This window comes from Mustela lutreola, chromosome 1, assembly GCF_030435805.1.
Source record: "Mustela lutreola isolate mMusLut2 chromosome 1, mMusLut2.pri, whole genome shotgun sequence".
Classification (NCBI taxonomy): domain Eukaryota; kingdom Metazoa; phylum Chordata; class Mammalia; order Carnivora; family Mustelidae; genus Mustela; species Mustela lutreola.
This window is the reverse complement of record NC_081290.1, coordinates 163,870,948-163,891,204: the sequence shown is the minus strand read 5'-3', so window position 1 is coordinate 163,891,204 and position 20,257 is coordinate 163,870,948. Positions and strand designations below refer to the sequence as shown.

Sequence of the window (20,257 nt, the reverse complement as noted above, 5' to 3'; positions counted from 1 at the left end):
GATCCCTCCCATATGCTGCCACCAGCCCCTCCTTTGTCTCTTCTGAAGCGCATGTGTTCAGGGTTGGGGGGCTGAGGCCAGGGGGCAGTGACAAGCCCAGGTTCCTTGTGTCAGGGCAGGGTGTCTGTCTCAGTCTTATCCACTTTACAGCGTGGCCACGGAGGGGAGCCACTCTCTGTCCCTGTCAGAGCTGAGTTCAGAATTGGGGGGTAAGACTGTGCTGTTCCTTTTGGGGCCATCTACGGGTATGTGTGAGGGAGGTGTGTGTGTGACTGTGTGAGTGTGTGTGTGTGAGAGAGACAGTGTTGGGGGAGGGCAAGAGAGGATAGGGAGAGAGAGAGAGAGACAGAGACAGAGACAGAGACAGAGAGAGAGAATTTTCTGCCTGATCCAGGAATTCTCCTGGATGGCAGAATTGGTTTCCATAACGACTTTCTGATATAAACATATTTGATAAAAATAAGTTAACAGCGGAGCTGTGGTGGAGCACAGACTCTCAGAGTGCTGAGGGAGAGGGAGGGAGAGAGAATGAGGGAGAGAGAGAGAGAGAGCACAAGCTCTTCGAAGAACAGTACTCCCCCCCCCTCCTGGTCAGCCTCTCTATACATAGTTTCCATAAACCAGCTAAAAAGCTTTGTTGACCATAGTCCTGTCTATCCTGGCCCCTTTCTTGCTTGTACACATCATATTCATTCTCTCTCTCTCTCTTTCTCCTTAGTTACCTGAAGCACTACAGTATGTATGGGATAATATGATAAATTCATTTCCAATTCACTGCATTATCCCTTGAATATTTTAATGACTCATTGAATGGAGTAAAAAAAGCTATTTCAAATGAACAATTATGCTGCATTAGTCTGAGGGCTGATTATATTTAAACAGTGCTCACATGGATAACAGGACACAGCGACCTCAGCATACGAGAGCTAATTTGGCTCTTATCTCCAAATAATTTTACACGGCAAATTACCATGAAAACCTAAAGGGCTTTAAAAACATTCATCAAAAGATAATATTCCACTTTGTAGCAACATTTTATTTAAATTATTTTGAATGGGAACGAAAGCATCTCTGCAGTGGGACAATGACAGCAAGGTGGGGACTGTGAGTGATAAGGAAATGGCAAGCGGATGCTGGCTGGCGTTAAAAAGACAGATGGCAAGTGTCCGGGAAGATGTGTAGTCCTCACAGGGGGTACACTGTTGGCCTGACCGGCCCTGGCAGCCCAGCGTCCTGCCCTGGCTGTGGTCTGGTCCAAGGGGGCACAGGGCAATTCCCAAAGGCTCACTGAGGGGACCCATCCCCTTGTCCCAACTGCTAGTGCCTCTATGAAAGCAGGTCCTGGTCAGGTGGGGATCCCTGGGCTGGGCCTGAACCCACCTGGACTTGAAAGGCAAAAAGGATGAGCTGTTTTTACTGGCAGGCTTGCCTCATTACCTAGAATTCTTACTTTGCAAAGCATAAGTCTGAGAGCCTCAGGGAAGCGTTCAATTCTAAGTGGCTACTCCGAGCTGGTCAGATCTCCAAACTGGGGGTCGTAGGGGAGAGAATCACATTTACTGAGGTCCTACTATTCTGTTCAGAGTCAGGAGCCTTAATCTCCTCGAACACTAGGAAAGAGATATTATTATCATGCCCATTTTCATGACAAAGAAACTGAGGCTCAGAATTCCCATGTGAAAGTCCCAGAGCCTGGATCCTCCCCTAGTTCATCTGACCCAAAAGTACAGGCCTAGTCCCTGCCCCTTCAGGGTGGCCTTGTACCAATCTGCTTTATACCCCGGGGCCCCCCTGCACTGTCCCTATCACTTAAAGCCCACTGTGGCCCTTAGCTCTTTAGGGAGCAGAAGCCATGCCTTCCTGTGTTTATTACTTAAATTAATGGACCCTCACAGTACAGGGCAAAGCATGTATGGACAAGTGAGCAAAGAGCAGAAAAACTAAAAATACAGGTCTCAATAAATTAATTAATCAATCCCATTTCCTTGGTTTGATCTCTTCATCTGAACTTGTGGTCCTGATAAAGATTGTTTATTCTTCTGTGTGTTATCATTTGCTTACTTCTAAGGATAGACATTGAAATTGGAATATATATATATATATATATATATATATATAGCATAATATACATAATATTAGAATATTTATAATATTCCAGTATTCCACACACACACACGCACACGCGCGTGTGTGCACGCACACAGTATATTTAAATTTCTACAGTATCTGCTGCTCAACTGGTTAGGAACAGGATAAATTTGCCATTCTTTACAGAGCCTCTCTCTAGGGAGGCTTTCCCTCTTTGCATATGTAATTTCCTTCTCCTGTCACAACCCTGAAGGGTAAGGATTTGTGTCATTTTTACAGAGGAGAAGCCACAGGCTCAGAGAGGCCAAGTGACTTTCCCGAGATCACTCAGGAGCAGGACGGATCGATCATTCAAGCAAAAGGGTCCTGATGTGTGCCAACTGCATCGCTGGAAAGCAAGGGGCTAAGATCCTTGATCTGTTTATTTGCTTGCCCATTTATCTTATTCACCTAACACCCTGAGGGGTCCTTTCAAAGACAACCTCTCATTATGGAAAAATTCAACCTTTGTTAGAAAAGTAGACGGAATAATGGGCTCTTAGAGGTCCTTTTAATTCCACCCAGAATTGGTTGCGCTTACAGCTGCCAAAGGTTGAGGGCACTGAATGAAAGGGAAACATGAACTTGCCGTTTTGCTTTCTTTCTTAAAACAAAAAAGATATTCAGGGCAAATTTTAGAATCATTGACGGTTTCTAGGAAGATTTTCTTTTTTGGAAGAAAAAAGGTACTCTTGTCTCCTTAATTGTTCTTAGTGTTCTTTGTCACCAATCATGATATTCTTTGTGGAAGGTATTAATATACCATCTTCCTGTGTTCAATATTCCTATTAACAATAAAAAGTCTAATGAAAATATCTGCATGAAAAGCTCTGAGCACTAATTTCAGAGACAAATAGAAGATGAACCAATAAGCTTTTCTTCTGAAATGAATGATGCAAATTAATTGATATCTTAATTAGGCTTTAGCATGAAGATTATTAGTTAGATTGAATCAGAACTGAAAAACGTCTTAAAGAAAAAGCCGAGGACAGGGCACTGAGGGGAGGGAGATGTTGTCAATGCTCTGTTCGAAATCTCTTTTGTTCAACGAGAGAGATTTTTCAAAGAGGTGATGGAGAAGGATGGCATGCATTACCCTGGCGTCCCTGCCTACCGTGGTCTGGCCAGCTTAGGGGACTGAAACCTTGTCCTGCCCATGAGCTAATGGGAACCTGCCGCTGTGGGAAGTTTTGCCCTGGGAACCGCCGGTGCCCCTGGAATCCCAGCCCCGCACTGCAGCCTCCTTCCCCTGCCTCACTAGAGCAGAAGCCCTTGGAAGGAAAAGATTTGCCCTGTTGTGTGCACATTTGCAGCCCTAGGGCCAGAGCAGTGCCTGACTTAAAACAACAAGGATGATGTTACGACCAGCAATTGTGCACAGGTCACTATGTGTTCTGGGTACCGGTCCAAGTGCTCTACTAAAAAGAATGCATTTGAACTTCCTAACAAGGGCGTGAGGCAGGGACTACTTTTCGAGGGAGCGATGCAGGTTCAGCTATTTAGCCCCCCAAGAGCACATAGCCATAACTGGTGGGTTCAGATTCGAACCCAGTTGTCGGGCTCCAGAGTCCTTGTGTTTACACTTGCAAACGGCAGTGAATCCGTATTTGTTGAATTCGGCGAACAAAGGGCACCAAGAACGCCTGGCTCCTACTGTGGAGTTTTTGTACAAGTTTCCTCTCTCCAGAGCTTTATCCCATTCTGTGGTAGACTGCTGTCAGCCTCTCTTTGGGGCAGGGGGCTGCAGATGTTCCCTGTACCCCTCAGAACTGCCTGCTGTTTCAACCTGGGCAGACGGCCCCCAAATCGCCCCTACTGAGGGGCTCCCACGGCCGTGGCTGCACCCACTACCCAATTAGACCTGGGTCCCTAATTTCAAGGCCAGCTGGGGTTCCACCTCAGCTGGCTATGTCTGTGGCCACTGTGAATCACAGGGATGTGATTCACTGTGAATCACTCTACATCGGCTGTGACTTTATGGTGTGCCTTACTGTTGAGGCCACTGACCGCTGAGGGTAATGATACTAGGTAGGCTTTACTCTTAACCTAACATATCAAGGGTTAAAATTACCGAAGTGTTCAAAATGCCTCCCAGGTGTATTTCATTGCCCAAGATAGCATCCCCTGAGGAGGTTCCCTCGCAGCACCCATCTGTAAGACGGAGCCAGAAAGAGAGCCCTGGAAAGGTAGGCGAACCACAGAGACTATTTCCCATCTGGCAGAGAGGGCACAGTAGGATGCCTCTTGCCACAGCAGAGTGGCTGGCAGAGATATACAAACCATGCGGTATGGCAGGAAGGGTCTGCAGTTTGGAGCTGGTGGGATTTGGACTGAAGATCCAGTTCTATGACCCTCTAGCCGAGAGACTGCATCAGCCAACCCCTCTAAGCTTAGCTTGCCCACCTGCGAAATGGGCAAAATGCCTAGTTCACAAAGCCGTCGTGGAAGTGTCAAAAGCGACTGTCGCTTGAAAATTGCTCCACAGGTGGGTGACGACGGTGACCAAGGCATTTTGACACTGAGCTCCGTGGTCTTCCTTCAGCTGGCTAAACTCCTTTCTGGGGACTCATGCTCCCCACACTGACAGAAGGGGTGCCTGGGAATCTGCATTCTAACACGTTTCCCAGCGGATTTGAACTCGTTCTAAGGTCTGAGACCCCGTCAGCCGCCGCAAACGCCAACAAAAGGAAGTGCTTCTGGGGTTGATTAGAGCCTTCCCTTTTTTTTTTGGCCGAGGTCCACAGCCTGAGACCCGAACGAGCCTGGTCTTCATACTGGCCACGTGGCTGGAGGAATTTGGGAGCTGGTGGGCAGGCTGAGTGGATGGGGATGAGGGGAGCTGCTGCTTCCTGCTGGACCCTTGGATCAGGGAAAGTGGGTGAAAATGTGCCTGAAACCCAAGCCGCCTCCGGTCTGAGCGGGAAGGCTGAGGGCCACGCCCGGGCAGGTGCCCCTGCTAAGCTCTGAGGCTTAGCAGTCTTGCCGGACAGCTGTCACCTTTTCCGCTTCTCAGCTGGGCTGCTGAGAACCCACGTCTGTGCCACAAAGTGCCTGTGACAGAACTGTCCCAAGTGCATACTGAGGGGAAGGGGTGGGGGGTTGGGGGGAGTTCAGGCTTGGAAGAGAGGCAGCCTCACGGCCCCAAGCTGCCTTGATGCTGAAATTACTCCATCCACCACAGTTTCTGAAATCTGCCTCAGAACACGCCTGTAGAACCCTCTCACAGCTGGCCTGGTGTGGGGCTTCCCGAGCAACACTCCTCTCTTGAGGGCTCCACCCCCTTGTGACTGCCAGGGGATCCCAGGTACGGAAAAGAGCTGGGCTCTAGACTGCTGGATCCAGTCTTTCCCTTTTGTGTCCTCGGCTCCTCTCCCTGCCCTGATGGTATGAAAATCCCCCAGCTCTGCCCCTTTGCATGTTTATGGTGTTTCCAAGGCTCTTCACAGGGCCTAGGAGGGCTTGGCCCGGAGCGGGGGTGGTGTGTTGAAGCGATGCCCCTGCTTTCCCTCAGGCACCGTCCAAGAAGCTGCTGCCCGAAGCCTCCCTGGAGGGAGCCCCTTCCAAGGCTGTCCACAGCCAGCACTGCCTCCGAGGATGGGGGGTCGACCTGAGCATCCTATGAAGGGCCTGCGGTCCCTGGGCAGGAGCTGGTTGACAGGGTAGCTTCCTCCCCAAGCCCCCCACTCTAGGGTCTGTGAGAGCCCCTGCGTTGCTCAGGAGCACCAATGGCTAGTTCACCCTGACATCCCTTCCTCAGCCCCACAGAGGTGGGAGGAAAAACACGAACTCCTTACACTTGTGGTACTATGGTTTTTAAAGCACTCTCAGGACGCCCTCTCATTGGAGTATCTGATAACCGCACAGGGGAGGTAACATGGTTCCTATCTTACAGATAAACATGAAATGCCCAAAGGGACTCCGGGCAACTTAACGGTGATCACTGATTTGGGGACCAGCCAGACCTAGATGCAGACTTAGTCTTTCTAGTCCCGGATGCCCACCATCTTACTGCTTGATGCCTTCGCACACCTCGCGAAGGCCATCCACGAGCTCTCTGGGCGCAGATGCCTGGATGGCATGGATTTTCCAGAGTGTGTGGCCAGGCGCTCGTGAACTCCAGATTCAACAGTCAAATGCGGTTGGAAAATAAACGCATACTACATAGTGCACGTTAGAATATTAAAAGCTCTAAAAAACCCTTTAGTGAGGAATGGGATTAATACAGTGCAACCAGGAGTCTCCAAAACTTGTTTGGGAAGAGAACCTTTTTTTCTTCCTCCACATAATGCCCGTTAACATTGCACCCGATCTGTGTTCCTCAGACCTACTCCAGAATGGATGAGTGAGGTTCCCTTACAATTACGCGATGGCAGAGGGACACAGAGGAGGGGAGGCCACTTGTTTCTGTACAAAGGAAAGGACATCACCGTGCCTCCCCCAAGCCCCTCAGCCCACTAGGAGGGGGAGCTCCTGCAGGACAGCTCTGCTCCCCCAGCCCAGACTACACAGAATCACCCTATGCCTCTGAATCCAGGCCCCTGGAGGTGGTACGCTGGAGCCAATTGTTAAATTTTCAGAGAATTTGTGAGTTAATCATTAAATCATCAAGAACTCAAAACCCCACAATGGAAGTATTTACATTATAGAAATCAGCAAACACGACAAATCGGGGCTCTTCCCACCTGGTTTATCCCGAGAGCCCATTTACCTGTGTACCACTGATCCCGGATGTTTTCCAAAATTGTTAGAAAACTTGGAAGGGGCTGTGACACCTGGGTGCAAAGGACAACCTGACACGCAAGTCGTTGCCCTTCAGGGTCCCCAGCCCTCCTAAGTCAAAGCCAAGAACCACACAGAACAGTCATCCTCTAGCTATAACCCCAAATGAATCAGAAAGTGCCTGCTGGCCTGCTTACCTTTATATCGGTTACCAGCCAGTGTCTCCAGAACTGAGCTTTGGGCGAAGACCTGCTCGGGGCATCTGGATCTACCATCACCAAGATGTAGTTTGCGTCCTGAAACACATTCACCAGAAAGAAATGTAGCGTTGTGGCTGGAATTCTGACGGGAAACCTGCAAGGTGCAGTCTCTCCTTTGATCTCTACTGCAGCCGACAATGGCTGGCCGACCCCTGTAGCTTCCTACCCAGTCCATCTTTGTTCTCGTGACATTCCTCTTGGGTCACGTGTTTACTCTCAGAGAAATGAAGTCTATTAAGTAGACAGCTGAAAAGCCTGGCTTTCCCTTTATGAAGAAGAAGAAATCAAACAAGCTTATTTACTAAGCATCTGGAAGTTCCTAGCGTCATGCTGGGTGCCGTGATGGAAAACAGAAAGTTAAAACAGGGCTTCTGCTCTCAGGAAGTTTACAGTATGGTTGGAGCAACTTATCCATGAATTCGGCAAACCCAGGAGAATTTAGTCTGTGTTCAGGACAGTCCCAGTGGCAGGACAGTCCCTAGGATCCATTCATCCCTTCAGCAAGCACTGAGTGAACACCTACTGTGTGCTGGAAAGCGTTCTAGGAGCTAGGCATCCAACAGAGAACAAGAAAGTGTGAGCCTTACTTTCTTTCAAGAAACTTTCATTCTAGGGAAGAGGCACAGATTTTATCTAAAAAACTCAAAAAACAATGTCCACTTGGGACCAATGCTCCAGTGGAAACAAAAGAGGGTGGGGTGAGAGGGGGTAAGCATTCTGGGAAGAGGAAACTGCCACTCCAAGGGCCTGCGGGTAGGAAAGAGCAAGGGTTTGGGGAACAGCAAGAATACCATGTGGCTAGGGGAGGGCAAGGGGGAGAAGGGGCAAGGCCAGGTTGGAGAGGTGGGGGCGGGGGGAGCCAGGCCACAGAAGGCTTTGTAGGCCTCTGCACGGTGAGGAGGAGGGTTTTACTCTAAGTGCAGTGGAGAACCAATGGAGGGTTTTAGCCAGCAGAGTGAGATGCTGGGATTTGTTTCTCAAAAACTGTTTTGGTGGTTGGGTGGAGACTTCATGGTTAGCAGGAGGTGAGAGAGGGAGCTGGGAGGAATCTGCAGCAGCAAAGGGAAGGATGGTGGCATATTGGACTCCAATGGTAGCAACAGAGAGAGAAGGAAATAGGTGGACTGGGGAAGTATTTTTAGGTAGAATCAATGGGATTGGCTGATGGATGGGGCTTTAGGACATTGAGGGGGAGGGAAAAGAGAATTTGAGGATGTCTCCTGAGTTTCTGGCTTGAGCAACTGGGTGAATAGTGCCATTTACAGACACAGAAGACTTGGTGAGGAGACTGTTAGAAAGGGGATATTAAGAGTGCTGTTTGGGGCATATTAAATTAGAAATGCTTCTAAAAGTATACAAGTCAGAGTCTGGAGTCTGGAGGAGAGATCAGGATCGGGTATCTAAGTTTTGGAGACACTGACATAGAGATGGTCCTTAAACCCATCGGCTAATGAGATTCTTCTTGGCTGGATTAGACATGGAGCAGAAAAGAGGATTCCGGAACAGAAAGGACTTTTCTAGAACAGCTAACATTCAGAAGAGAAGAGAACCTAGCAAAAGAGACTGTGAAGCCAGGAAAGTGGGGGCAACACCTGAAGAGTAGGTACCATGAAAGCCGGGCCTGAAAGAGTTTTGGAAAGGGGGAGGCGGTCAACTATGCCGCACGCTGCTAAAGGGGAGAGCGAGATGAGGACACAGATATGACTGTGATCGGACTAGCTGGGGACACTGCTAACTTGGCAAGACCCGTTTCCGTGGAGTAGAAAGGACTGAGGTTTGCTTGGGATAGGTGGAGAGGAGACGGGAGATGTGGAATTGGAGATAGTCTGTAAAGTTGATAAAAGAAATCTTAGTGTGAGGTCAGAGGCTTGGAGTGGCTGTTACTAGATGGGAGAGTCAAGAGATCTTTAAAGTTTTTTATTTTTTAAATTATTCTTTTAAGAAAGAGGTGACAGTAAGGCATGTCTTCAGGTCAGTGGAAATGATCCAGTAGAAAGGGAGAGAGAGGTGACAGAGGAGAAAAGGATCGTTGCAAGAGCCAAGACTCTGGAACGCTGCATGGGGACAGGACCCAGAGCAAAAGTGGAGGGAGTTATGGAGGATACAGGCTCAGACGCAAGGGAATTGCAGAATGCAATGGTGAGGAGGGAGGAGACTGTCTTCTGAGGACTTCTGTTTCCTCCGTGAATTAGAAGCAAGGTCCTTAGGAGAGGATGGATTATAGGGAGTTCGGGGACAAGAGGAAGGGGTGAAATAGTCATTTTGGAAAGTGAGAAACTGAATATTCCATGGGTTTGTGGTAAGGTTCCTAGGTAATAGGACATCGCACATCTGTGCGCTTTCAAGTGTTGCGGTGCGGTTGTGAAAGGAATGGTGGCAGGGTTTCATGTGGATGGGGCCCCAGACGGATCAGGACGCAGGATGAGAAGCGAGCGGGAGACTAAGACGTGAGTAGGGTAAATAGAGAAGAGCCGGGGCTGCTCTTCATCTGAAGGGGGCGGGACTGTAGAACAGTGCGGGACTGCCTGAACATTTACCGTGCTCAGGGGACGCAGAAGACAGAGCCCAAACCTCTCTGCCTTGGCAATCCAGGCATCCTGCACAGAGCTGCTTTTGAACTTAATCTTGAGCAGGGTCATGAAAGCGACTCTGTAGGCAAAGGGAAGTGTCTGTGCGAAGGAATGGGGAGGTTCAGGGAATGGCAAGAATCTTGGTGTGCTGGGACAAGGGGCAGCTAGAGAGGAATGGTGGGTTACAGGGACTAGATGATAGAGGGCATGAAGTGTCCTAGGCCATTTAGAATTTGTTTTGCAACAGGATCCCTGAAATTGTTTGAATGGACCACTGACATGAGTAAGTGTGTGCTTTGGGAAGGCACGTGATAAACGTTGAGTAAAAACCTAAAAGAAGAGCAAAAAAAAAGTCAACTGGGGAATCCTGAAGAGGGATCGCAGGGGCTTGAAAATGCAAGTAGTAGTAATGAAGACAGAAAGGCATTTGAACATTCTAGTCAATAGCATGGAATGACTGAGTAGGGCCGATGGGGAGAGGAGGTCTAGGATGACCTTGACATTCTTTCTTGGGCAACTAGGTCAACGACAGCTCCATGAGTATTAGGAGTAACGACTTTGGGAGACCTTGAGTTTAGTGTTAAAATGTGCAGGCAGGGGGTGCCTCAGTGGCTCAGTCGGTTAAGCATCTGACTCTGGATTTTGGCTCAGGTCACGATCTCAGGGTTCTGGGATGGAGTCCCATATTGGGCTCCGTGCTTCACGGGGCATCTGCTTGGGCTTCTTTCTCCTTCTGTCCCTCCCCCTGCTTGTGCTCTCTCTCTTTTTCAAGTAAATAAATAAAATTTTTAAAACAGAGAGAGAAAATATGAGGGGGAATGTGGGATCGTATCCCAAAGAGCCAGGGTGTGTGTGTGTGTGTGTGTGTGTGTGTGTGTGCATGCAATTTCAGTGGAATCCCAGAAGGAAAAACTGTGTAACTGATACTCCCAAGAATAGGTTCTAGCCAAAGTAATTAGAAAGTAAAAAGAAACAAAGTATAAATACTGTAAAAGAAATAAAACCATCCTCTCTCTGTCTTTTAATTAATTAATTATTTTTTCTCTGCCTACATAAGAAAACCAAAGACTCAGCAGGAAACAGCTAGTCTAATATTGTAAAGTGAGCTGTTATGAAATGCACCCAATATCAGTACTTATTAATAATGGCCAAAAAACACACTTTAAAAATCCCATTTTCAATTATAATACAAAATATAAAGTATCTAGGAATAGACTTGATGAAAAATCCAAGACTTAGACAAAGAAGCAAAAACACAACTGATGTAAATGAAAACTTGAATAGACGTGGAGACACTCTATGCTTTTAAACTGAAAGATTCATTTACAGATATGTTGATATCCTTTAATTAATTAGTTAATGTAACACAAGTCCACTCAAAATCCTAAATAGATGCTTTGGGAATTTCATGGAATAATTCTAAAGCTCAGAATAGGAGAAAAAAATAAATTAGCCGAAGCAGTATGGAAAAATAGGGAAATGGTATTGATTTTGAAGATATTAAAAACATACTATAAAGCTACAATAATTCAAACGATTTGGCATTGGTTAAATAACAAGTAACTAGAGGAAGCAAAGTAGAAAATCTAGAGAGAAACCCATGTTCTTAACATATGTGTATTTAATAGATGATCAAGTTCTCATGAAATATGGGATATTTAATATAACAGAATAATGTTATTTCAAACAAGGAGGGAAAAGACAGATGATTTTTTAAGTGTTACTGAGACAATTGGCCTACCATGTGGAATAAACTTCAGTCTCCATTTCTTTCATATGCCAAAAAATTTCCAGACTTACATATGAAAATGAAAAAAAATCTTAAAAAAGTGATTTAATGAAATTTAGTGAATTCATATAATGGAATACTCTGTTAGAATTAGATCTTTATATTTTAATATGGGAAAATATCTAAAATACTCTAGTAAGTGAAATAAGCTGCTGAATAGTGTGAACGATACCATCTAAAATGTGCAGGACAACTTTATATATCTAACTATATATATATTTATAGATATATTTGCATATGCATAGAAAATGTCTGGAAAAGTACACACCAAACTGTTAACAGTAAATGGCATGAAGGAAAAGATTGATATATTTAACTAGATATAATTTTGAAACTTTTATGACAAAGAAAAGAAAGCAAAATAAAATTCGAAGATAATGCTGAGAGAAAATATTTACAAGATCTATGATAGAGGGTTAACCTTAATATGTAAAGTACTTTTTAAATCAATAAGAAAAAGAGTAATAACCCAATAGAAAAATAGATAAGCTACATGAATAGACATAAATTCGTAATATAAGAAGTATAAATGATCAACAAACATATGAACATTCAATTTCAGTAGTAATCAAAGATATGCAAATTTTATAAAACAAAATCCCATCATGCCTATGAAATTGACATATGTATTTTTTATGTCTATCCCCAGACTTTTTTTAAGGTATGTAGAAACAAGGGATAGGTTACAAAATCTTATATAAGATATGATTTCATTGTCTTTGTTAACCAGGGGAGAAAACCAAAAATGTACATCATACCAATATATACCCTTCCACAGAAAGAGGACCAGGAAAATCAGAGCTGTAATGTTGACCATCTCTAAGTGATGGGGTAATTATGAACTATATTCTTCTTTGTGCTTTTCTCCATTTTCCTATGTTTGTGGAATAAAATGCACTGCTTTTACACATAGGAAAAAAAAGGATTTATACTTTAAAAGAGCTTCTTTAAGACGTCCCCAAACCCTCATTTTTCTCCTGGTCAGACAATGCTCAGAGGAATTCTTTACAGCAGGCTTCTTTTTCTTTCCATTCCCCTCGTTCACTGCCCTCCCAGCCCCCACCTGCAGCTCTCCCACACTGGCGTCTGCTTCTGTAAGTGGTGAACTGGGAGACTGGTGGGTGAGTTCTTGTTGCACGGTGCTCTCTGAGGTGGTTGCATCCTGAGGTTTATCCTAGACAACCTCCCTGCTAAGCAAACCCACAGCAGACCTCTTCTAAAACTCAGCAGGAAAGAGAGGGCTTCTGTGGCGATGGTCTTTAGCCTTCTCTCTCAGTGCAATCAGGAGCTGGTTTTCGGCCCTTTCAAAGACCCCAACTGCCAACAGAAACTCCCTGGCAAATATTTAGCAGAGGTGGGCTGATGTTCAGCAGACAAATTGAGAAACAGGCTGTTCAAGAGCTTGGCTCATAGCTAGACCCCCTGAAGTCTGACCCAAGCCCCTGCTTGTTCTCTGCTGGTCCTTGGGGCAGACAGGCTGGCCTAGGGTGAAGTGAAGGAGATGAGCCAGCCTCTGGACACATGACACTAATGTCTGATCGTGGCAGGCCATCCTCTCGGCACAGCCTAAGGAGAAGAACGTGTAATCAATACTTTCAACAATGAATTTGTCTCCAGAGATTTTGCACTTGCCACATGTCTCCTTGCCTCAGACAAAACCGTTTTGCACTTCACTGAGGGTATCACACCGACCTAGTAAATGCCAGGTACGCCATAGGTACTCACGAAGGCTTGTTGTGCTGTGGGCTGGGGATCTTGGCTTACATCTTTCTCCTCTCTGGCTTTTTCTAGCAAATGAGCTGATAGATGGTCTACTTACCTTCAGATTCCAACATCCATTCAGGGGATTCTGAGGCGTCTAGATACCATATGAAATCAATCCTGCTTAAATAAGCCAACAGTCCCTCTACTGGGTATTGGTCCAAAAGAACTGAAATCGGGACCTCCAAGAGATGTCTGCACTCCTGCGCTCATCCCAGCGTTTTTCACAATAGCCAAGATGTGAAAAAAACCCAACATGTCCATCAATGGATGAATGACTAGAGACAATGTAGTCTATACACACAGAGGAGTATTATTTAGCCCTTAAAAGAAGGAATTCCTGTCATTTGTAACAAAAGGAATGAACCATGAGGACATTACGCTAATTGAAATGGGACAGTCACACAAAGACCAATATTGTATGATTCAATTTATATGAGGTATCTAAAATTGGCAAACTCATATGAGTAGAACAGAAAACAGTGATTGCCAGGGTTATGGGGAGCTGGCCAATGGGTACAGAGTTTGAGTTACACATGCTGAGTTTGTTCTACAGATCTGCTGAGCAACATTGTGCCTGCAGTTAGTAATACTGTGTTATATACTTTAAAATCTGGTAAAGGGTAGATTTCATGTTCTTAACCACAACAAAGTTTAAAAATAAAAAAAAAGAAAGTAATTGTACTTGAAGGAACAGGACGGAATCAATGTCTTTGTCAAACATCCTGCAAATCTCAAGAGTCTGAGTGCATGCTTGGCTGGTGAGGCTGTGCAGAACCTTCCTGCATTGCCATGGGGAGGCAAAGTGGGGGCAATCTAACTCTAGGCTCCGTGACCCCATTTCTGTGATTTTTTTCCTTCTAAAGATACCTGGACATTTATGAGAACAATTTGTATGGAAGGTATTCATTTCAGCTCTAGACAGAGATGAATAATAATAGCCCAAGTCAGAAATAACTCAAGTGTCCATCAGTTGGGTATTGGTTGGTAAACACTGATACATACTCAAGACGGAATATTTGATAGCTGTTAAAGACAACGAAGCTCTCTAAGATCTGATATGAAAAGCTCTCCAAAACAAATCTCATGAAAAAAGGCAAGATGCGGAACAGTGTATGTAGGAGCTCACTTTTATAGAAGAAAGGAAAAATAAGAGATTTCTTTCCAGGGGCTGGTATTTGCTCAAACCAACTCTGGGAGGATACTTGAAAAAGCCAGTAGAGGATGCAAGCAGGGTGGTAACGGGGAAGATGGGATGGAGAGACGGGACGGCCATCTCTTGTACATGCCTGTTCTACCATTTTGGTTTTTGAGCCATGCGAACACACAGTGGACCTTTGAAAAAACCTGGGGGGTGGTGGTGACCCCCTTGAGCCGTTGAGTATCCATGTATAACATTGGACTCCCCCAAACCTTAGCAGCCTCCTGTTGACCAGAAGTCTTACTGCTGACATAAACAGCCGATGGATGCATATTTTATACATTATGTGTTTTATATACTGTATTCTCACAGTAACATAAGCCAGCGGAAAGAAAGTGGAGTGAAGAAAATGACGACAGAAAATACATTTGAGGTAATGTACTGTATTGATGGGGGAAAAAAAATCTGTGGATTAGCAGACCTACCCAGTTCAAAGTCCTATGGCTTGAGGGTCAACTAGGGGACCTGTTAAAAATCAACTAAAACAGTAAAATAAAGAGAATGTATAGTAATCACATAGTATTATCTTGGAGATGGCAGCCTCCAGTCTCTCTCTCGCTAGCTGAGAGGTGAAGAGGGATGGCCTTGTCCCTTTGCAGCAGGCAGAGCTCTGGGAATCCTCATTCTATTTGTGGGGGGGGGGCAGTTAGGTGAAGGGCAGTGGAGGGATGAGAGCTTGGGCTCCACAGCACAGGGTGTGAGCAAGACGCGGGAACCCGTGTTAACAAATCACGGTGCTGGGATGCCTGGGGGCTCAGTCGGTTAAGTGTCTGCTTTTTGGCTCTGGTCATGATTCCAGGGTCCTGGGATCTGGGATCAAGGCCCTCGTAGGGCCCCTTGCTCCGCGGGAGCTTTTTCCTCCCTCTCTCTCTCCCTGCCGCTCCCTCTGCTTGTGCTCTCTCTCTCTCTCTCTGTCTCTCTCTCTCTAACAAATCAATCAATAAAATCTTAAAATGAAACAAAACAAAACAAATCACAGTACATCCAGACGATGGTGACAACATGAACACAGAGTTAGATCTGGACTTGTCCAGGTAAATTTTTTAAAGCAGCTATACTGAAGTCTAATTTCCATAGTACAAACTTCACTCCTTTTAGGCATACATTCCAACAATTTCTAGTAAATTAACAGAGCTGTGCAACCATCACAATTTAAATTTAGAACATTTTTATCACCCCAAAAAGAAACCTTGTGCCATTTACAGTTACTCCCTGTTCTCTCCAACCAGCTCCAAGCAACCACTAATCTACTTTCTGTCTCAATAATCTCCTTTTTTGCCTTTTCGGAACATTTCGTGTAAATGGAATTGTATAATATGTGGTCTTTTGTGCCTGGCTTCTTGCACTCAGCATAACGTTTTTGAGGTTCAACTATGTTGTTGCTTTAGCCCTTTTTGTTGCCAAATAGCATTCCATTGTATGGATATTGGTATGCATTTCATTTGTCCAGTTGGTGGACATTTGGGTTCTCCTGATTTTGGGCTATTAGGAAGCCCGCTGTTATGGACTTTTGCTACAAGTCTTTGTCTGGATATTTGTTTTCAATTGTCTTGGGAAAATATCTGAAGTGGAATTTCAAGGTCATACAGTAAATTTTGTTTGTTTGTTTTTGGTCATCTAGTAAATTTGTGGTTAGCATTTTTAAAAATTGCCCAAATGTTTTCCAAAGTGGCCATACCATTGTTCAACCCCACCAGCAGTGCATGAGGGATCCAATTTGTCCACTTCCCCCCAACACTTGTTACCGTCTAGCTTTTAGACTGTGGCCATTCGAGTAGGTACCAAGTAGCCTCTTGCCGTGTTTATGATTTATGTTTCCCTAATGACCAGTGACGCTGAGCATCTTTTCATGCTCTCACTGATTACTCATAAATCTTTGGTGAAATGTGTGTGTAAATCTTTGTCCCTGTTTAACTTTTCTTCTTATTATTCCAGAAGGAATTTTAATAGGTGTGTCCCAGCTGGAGGTTGGGGCAATGGGCACAGTGGAGAGAGTGGGGAAAAAAAGGAGGGAAAGTGGGAAGAGGAGGCTATTAATTTTGAAGTCTGCTCTGAAGGCTTGTCGGAGCCAGACCGCCCTTGTCCTTGAACCTCTGAGTTCTGCCGGCAGCTACCGTCTGTCTGTGATGCTGTCTACTTACTGCGGTTCACCGTGACACTGACTCTTCTGCAGCGAAATGTCAGCCTCACGGGTAGCCACCACAGACCAGGTGGGCAGAAAGCACCAAGTGACATTGACTCCCCCAGGCCTAGTGAGCCAAGTCTTCTGTCCACTGTCCCACTGGCTACCCTCAGAGAAACTTAGCCCCCAAACTCCCCTGCCTCCCACCCTGGTTTGTTTCAGCCAAAGCCTCCTCCACTAACCTCTTTCGCAGTCGCTGGTCCTCCGCCGCCCTCTCAGGCCCCAAATGCTCTGTTTGTTGCCTCAGAGCCTGTCCTCATTCCCCCTCCACCTCCAGACACATCCACTCTGCCCTGCAGAAATGCCACTGAGGAACACGCATCTCCCCTCCGTCCTCTGTTTCTCTAGGAATCGCTCTACTTCTCTTCCTTTGCCTGGATCTCCCTTGAAGGGCCCCATCCCTTGAGCACTCCCCAGAGCTTGTGTGTATTCTCTCCTGCCCCACAAACCCCAAGGTCAGCAGGCCAGGAGGTGGCATTGTTCCCTGTCACCATGTTTTTCTTTGTGGCTCAGGCCATGCAATCCTATGTCCTCTCTCTGGTCTGTTTGCTGTCCCCTAAGATCTCACGGTTGCACTTGCTCAGTCTTCTTCTTCTTCTTCTTCCTTCCTGCCATCGTCCCAGTGACTTTGGCACACGTGTGGGATACCCATCCGGCACCATGGGCCGCTCTGGTGCCTGTACCCCAACCTCTCAGGCCATCTTCTCTTTCTCTGCCTCAACCGTCAACAGTCACACCCCGACCTTTGTCATCTGAAACTGCTCCACCTCCAAAATTTGCACGAACTCTGGCCACAATCTCCTCTCTGTTCAGCTTGCTTCTTCAACTCTCAGGACTAGTCTTTGACCTCAGGGGGCCTCCTGACCACGGGGGATGGTCCCCCCCTCCCTGTCCACCGGCTAGACCCCCTGCACTTGCCTGCTCCCAGCTTCACAGGTAAACTGCACACACCATCTCCTTTTCCTTACTTCCTGTTTACTCTTCCTATTTTTTTTAATTTTATTTATTTTGTTTGGCAGACAAAGCACAAGCAGGGAGGGTAGCAGGCAGAGGGAGAGGTAGAAGCAGGCTTCCTGCTGAGCAAGGAGCCTGAGGCGGGGCTCGATTCCAGGACCCTGAGATCCTAACCTGAGCTGAAAGGCAGACGCTTAACCAATGGAGTCACCCAGGCGCCTCCGTTTACTCTTTATAAAAAAAATATCGAAGTGTAGTTGACACACAGAGCTGTAGTTTTCAGGTATACAACATAGTGATTCAACAGTTCTATACGTTACTCAGTGTTTGCCACGGGAAGTGTTGTCACCATCTGTCCCCATACAGCGCCATTACGACAGTGGTGACTGTATTCCCTGTGCTGTACTTTCATCCCATTGACTTTTTAACTTGCTCTGTGCCATTCTCTCATGGCTGGTTTTGCTCATGGCTGGAGCCTAGGCTCTCTTCATGTTACTCCTCCTGCCTTCTCAGGAGCCTCCAAGGACAGGCACCTTTATCCTCCTGCCCCCGGCTCTCTTCTGAGCTCCAGAGCCTGTGCCCCACAACCCACTTCTTCTCTCCCCATGGAAAGGAGAGGAACACCTCATGTTAGTCCTGCCCAGCAACAGTATTCTGTTTCCATGAATGAAGGCAGCCCCATCTGCTCTTGTAAACCAGAAGCCCAGGAGTCAAGTTCCAGTCCACAGCAGTCTTGTCAATTCTGCCTCCCAAGCGTCTCTCAAGTCCGCCAATTCCCACGCCCCGCCGCGCCTGCCACGTCCACCCTGGATGCCATCATCTTTCGTTTTGTCTATTTTAACAGCCTCCTGACTTGTTTCTTCATATTTACTCTGACTCCCTAATCAATTTTCCACCTGGATCCAGAATATCTTTTCAAAACACAAGTAAGATCATGTTATCCTGGTGTTTAAAATCCTTCACTGGCTTTCCATGCCTCCTCACGGTGTTCTCTAAGGCCTTGAATAATCTGCCCCCTGCCCACCTCTCCTTGTCACTGTGTGCACGTGTCCCTTGCACTTACAGGCCTTCCCATTGCTAGGGTCTGCCCTGCTCCCTGTCTGGAAGGTTCCTTACTCCAGCCCACCCCCTTCAATCCAGTGAACGAGTCATTCTTCAGAGCTCAGTTCAGGGTGACTTCTCTAGAGAAGGGTCCCCTGTCCCCCCCGTCCCACGTTAAGGTCCTTTGTTAAACACGCTCACGTTTCTTCCCCTCACACATTTCATCTCAGCTTACAGTCAATAATCCATTCATTGGCATGAGTTTTGATTTATGTGTGCGTCCCCCACCAGATTCTACCCTCCCTGGCAGCAGGAATGGTGTCTGCTTCTGCTCACCATTATATACCCTGTTGATTACAGCATGTGGTGCATAGAAGACAGGCAATAGATGTTTTTGAATGAAGAAATGAAACAAATATTGTACCTGGCCTAGATGGTTCAATGGTTCGTTGGTTGGTTGGTTGGTTGGTTGGTTCATTCATTCATTCATTCATTTGGAAACCACTGACTAATCATTTATGTACTAAGTACCATGAGAGGGGCAGAGGATAACAGGTAAGAGAGACATGGCCTCTGCCTCTGAGGAGATAGTGGTCTAATGGGGAGCTGGACGCTTGCGCGAATAATGCGAGAACCAGGCACACTTCTGTGATGTGCTGACTCCTGTCTGTAGGGATCCTTGAGTACAAACTCCTTCCCTCATGACCATCATTTCCATGCCTTACCACACCTGATTAAAACAAATCCCAGGTACATCTTAGAGCAGGGCCTTTAACTCCTTGACTCAGATATCTAGCAAACCCACAGGAGCCTACAGCATACTGGGGACCAAGCAGCACTGCATCTTCCTCATTCCCAGATATGATTATGGATGTGGCTAGCTGCCTATAGCACTCACTTGTCCTTGAACAGGAGATTGAGCTGACCTGATACGATGAAGTTTCACGGTCAAGTTGAGTGGAGGGCCATATTCTCCAAGGCAGGATTTCTTACCCGAGGGAAGAGTAGAATCACTAGGGGAGCTTTTCAAGCTACCAACCAAGGCTGGACTCTTGACCTAAGGGGTCTGGAGTGGGGCCGAGGCACTGGCGTCGATGTGGAAGTTTCCCAAGTGACACTACAGTAGAGTTAGGGGCAAGAACTCCAGCCCTCAAGTCTGGTGTCCCTGACCAAATCTGCCACTGACTAAAAGCCTGGCTTCTGGTCTCTTACTTTAGTGCACTCTCAGAGAAGAGTGTGTGCCCCCTAAATAAAGAGGACAGCTACCCCCGACCTGCTGGAGTCCCTTGTGCCCGGGACCCCGCAGATTAAGGGGCTCAGGCACCAAATGGAGAAGCTGAAGTCACAAACACCAGTCACCCTCTGCTCCCACTATTCATTATGATGTTGGTTGGAATACAAATTTAGCCCATGGTGGGTTGGTTGTGTTTGAACCTCCCCCACAAAGTTCTGTATGGGAAATCTAGTTAAGAGCCTTCTTCCTGGGGGAGGCTGAGTGTAACAGCTGTTCCTCACCAGGGCTGATGGCCCCGCCAGGATGCAGTCTGGGTGTTGCCCCTTGAGCCTAAAGCCTTTCATCCCTCAGGACTGGATCACATTTCATGCTGGAGTCCAGAGGGACAAGCTTTCTCTCCATTGCTGCTGACAAAGACA

At 46.5% G+C, this 20,257-nt stretch overlaps 1 protein-coding gene and 1 long non-coding RNA gene across 4 annotated transcripts in view; one reads left to right on the top strand and one right to left on the bottom strand.

Moving 5' to 3' along the window:
- Window positions 1–2,907, top strand: part of LOC131834102 (uncharacterized) — a 53,871-nt gene extending 50,964 nt beyond the window's left edge. Inside the window, exon 3 of the long non-coding RNA XR_009354751.1 lies at window positions 2,368–2,907. This is a non-coding gene — a long non-coding RNA (uncharacterized LOC131834102). The remainder of the gene's footprint in view (window positions 1–2,367) is intronic.
- Window positions 1–20,257, bottom strand: part of PEBP4 (phosphatidylethanolamine binding protein 4) — a 232,432-nt gene that overhangs the window by 87,149 nt on the left and 125,026 nt on the right. For all 3 annotated transcript variants that reach the window (XM_059178225.1, XM_059178243.1, XM_059178235.1), the window contains exon 4: window positions 7,044–7,142. In XM_059178225.1, the coding sequence (XP_059034208.1) occupies window positions 7,044–7,142 (99 nt within the window). The remainder of the gene's footprint in view (window positions 1–7,043; window positions 7,143–20,257) is intronic.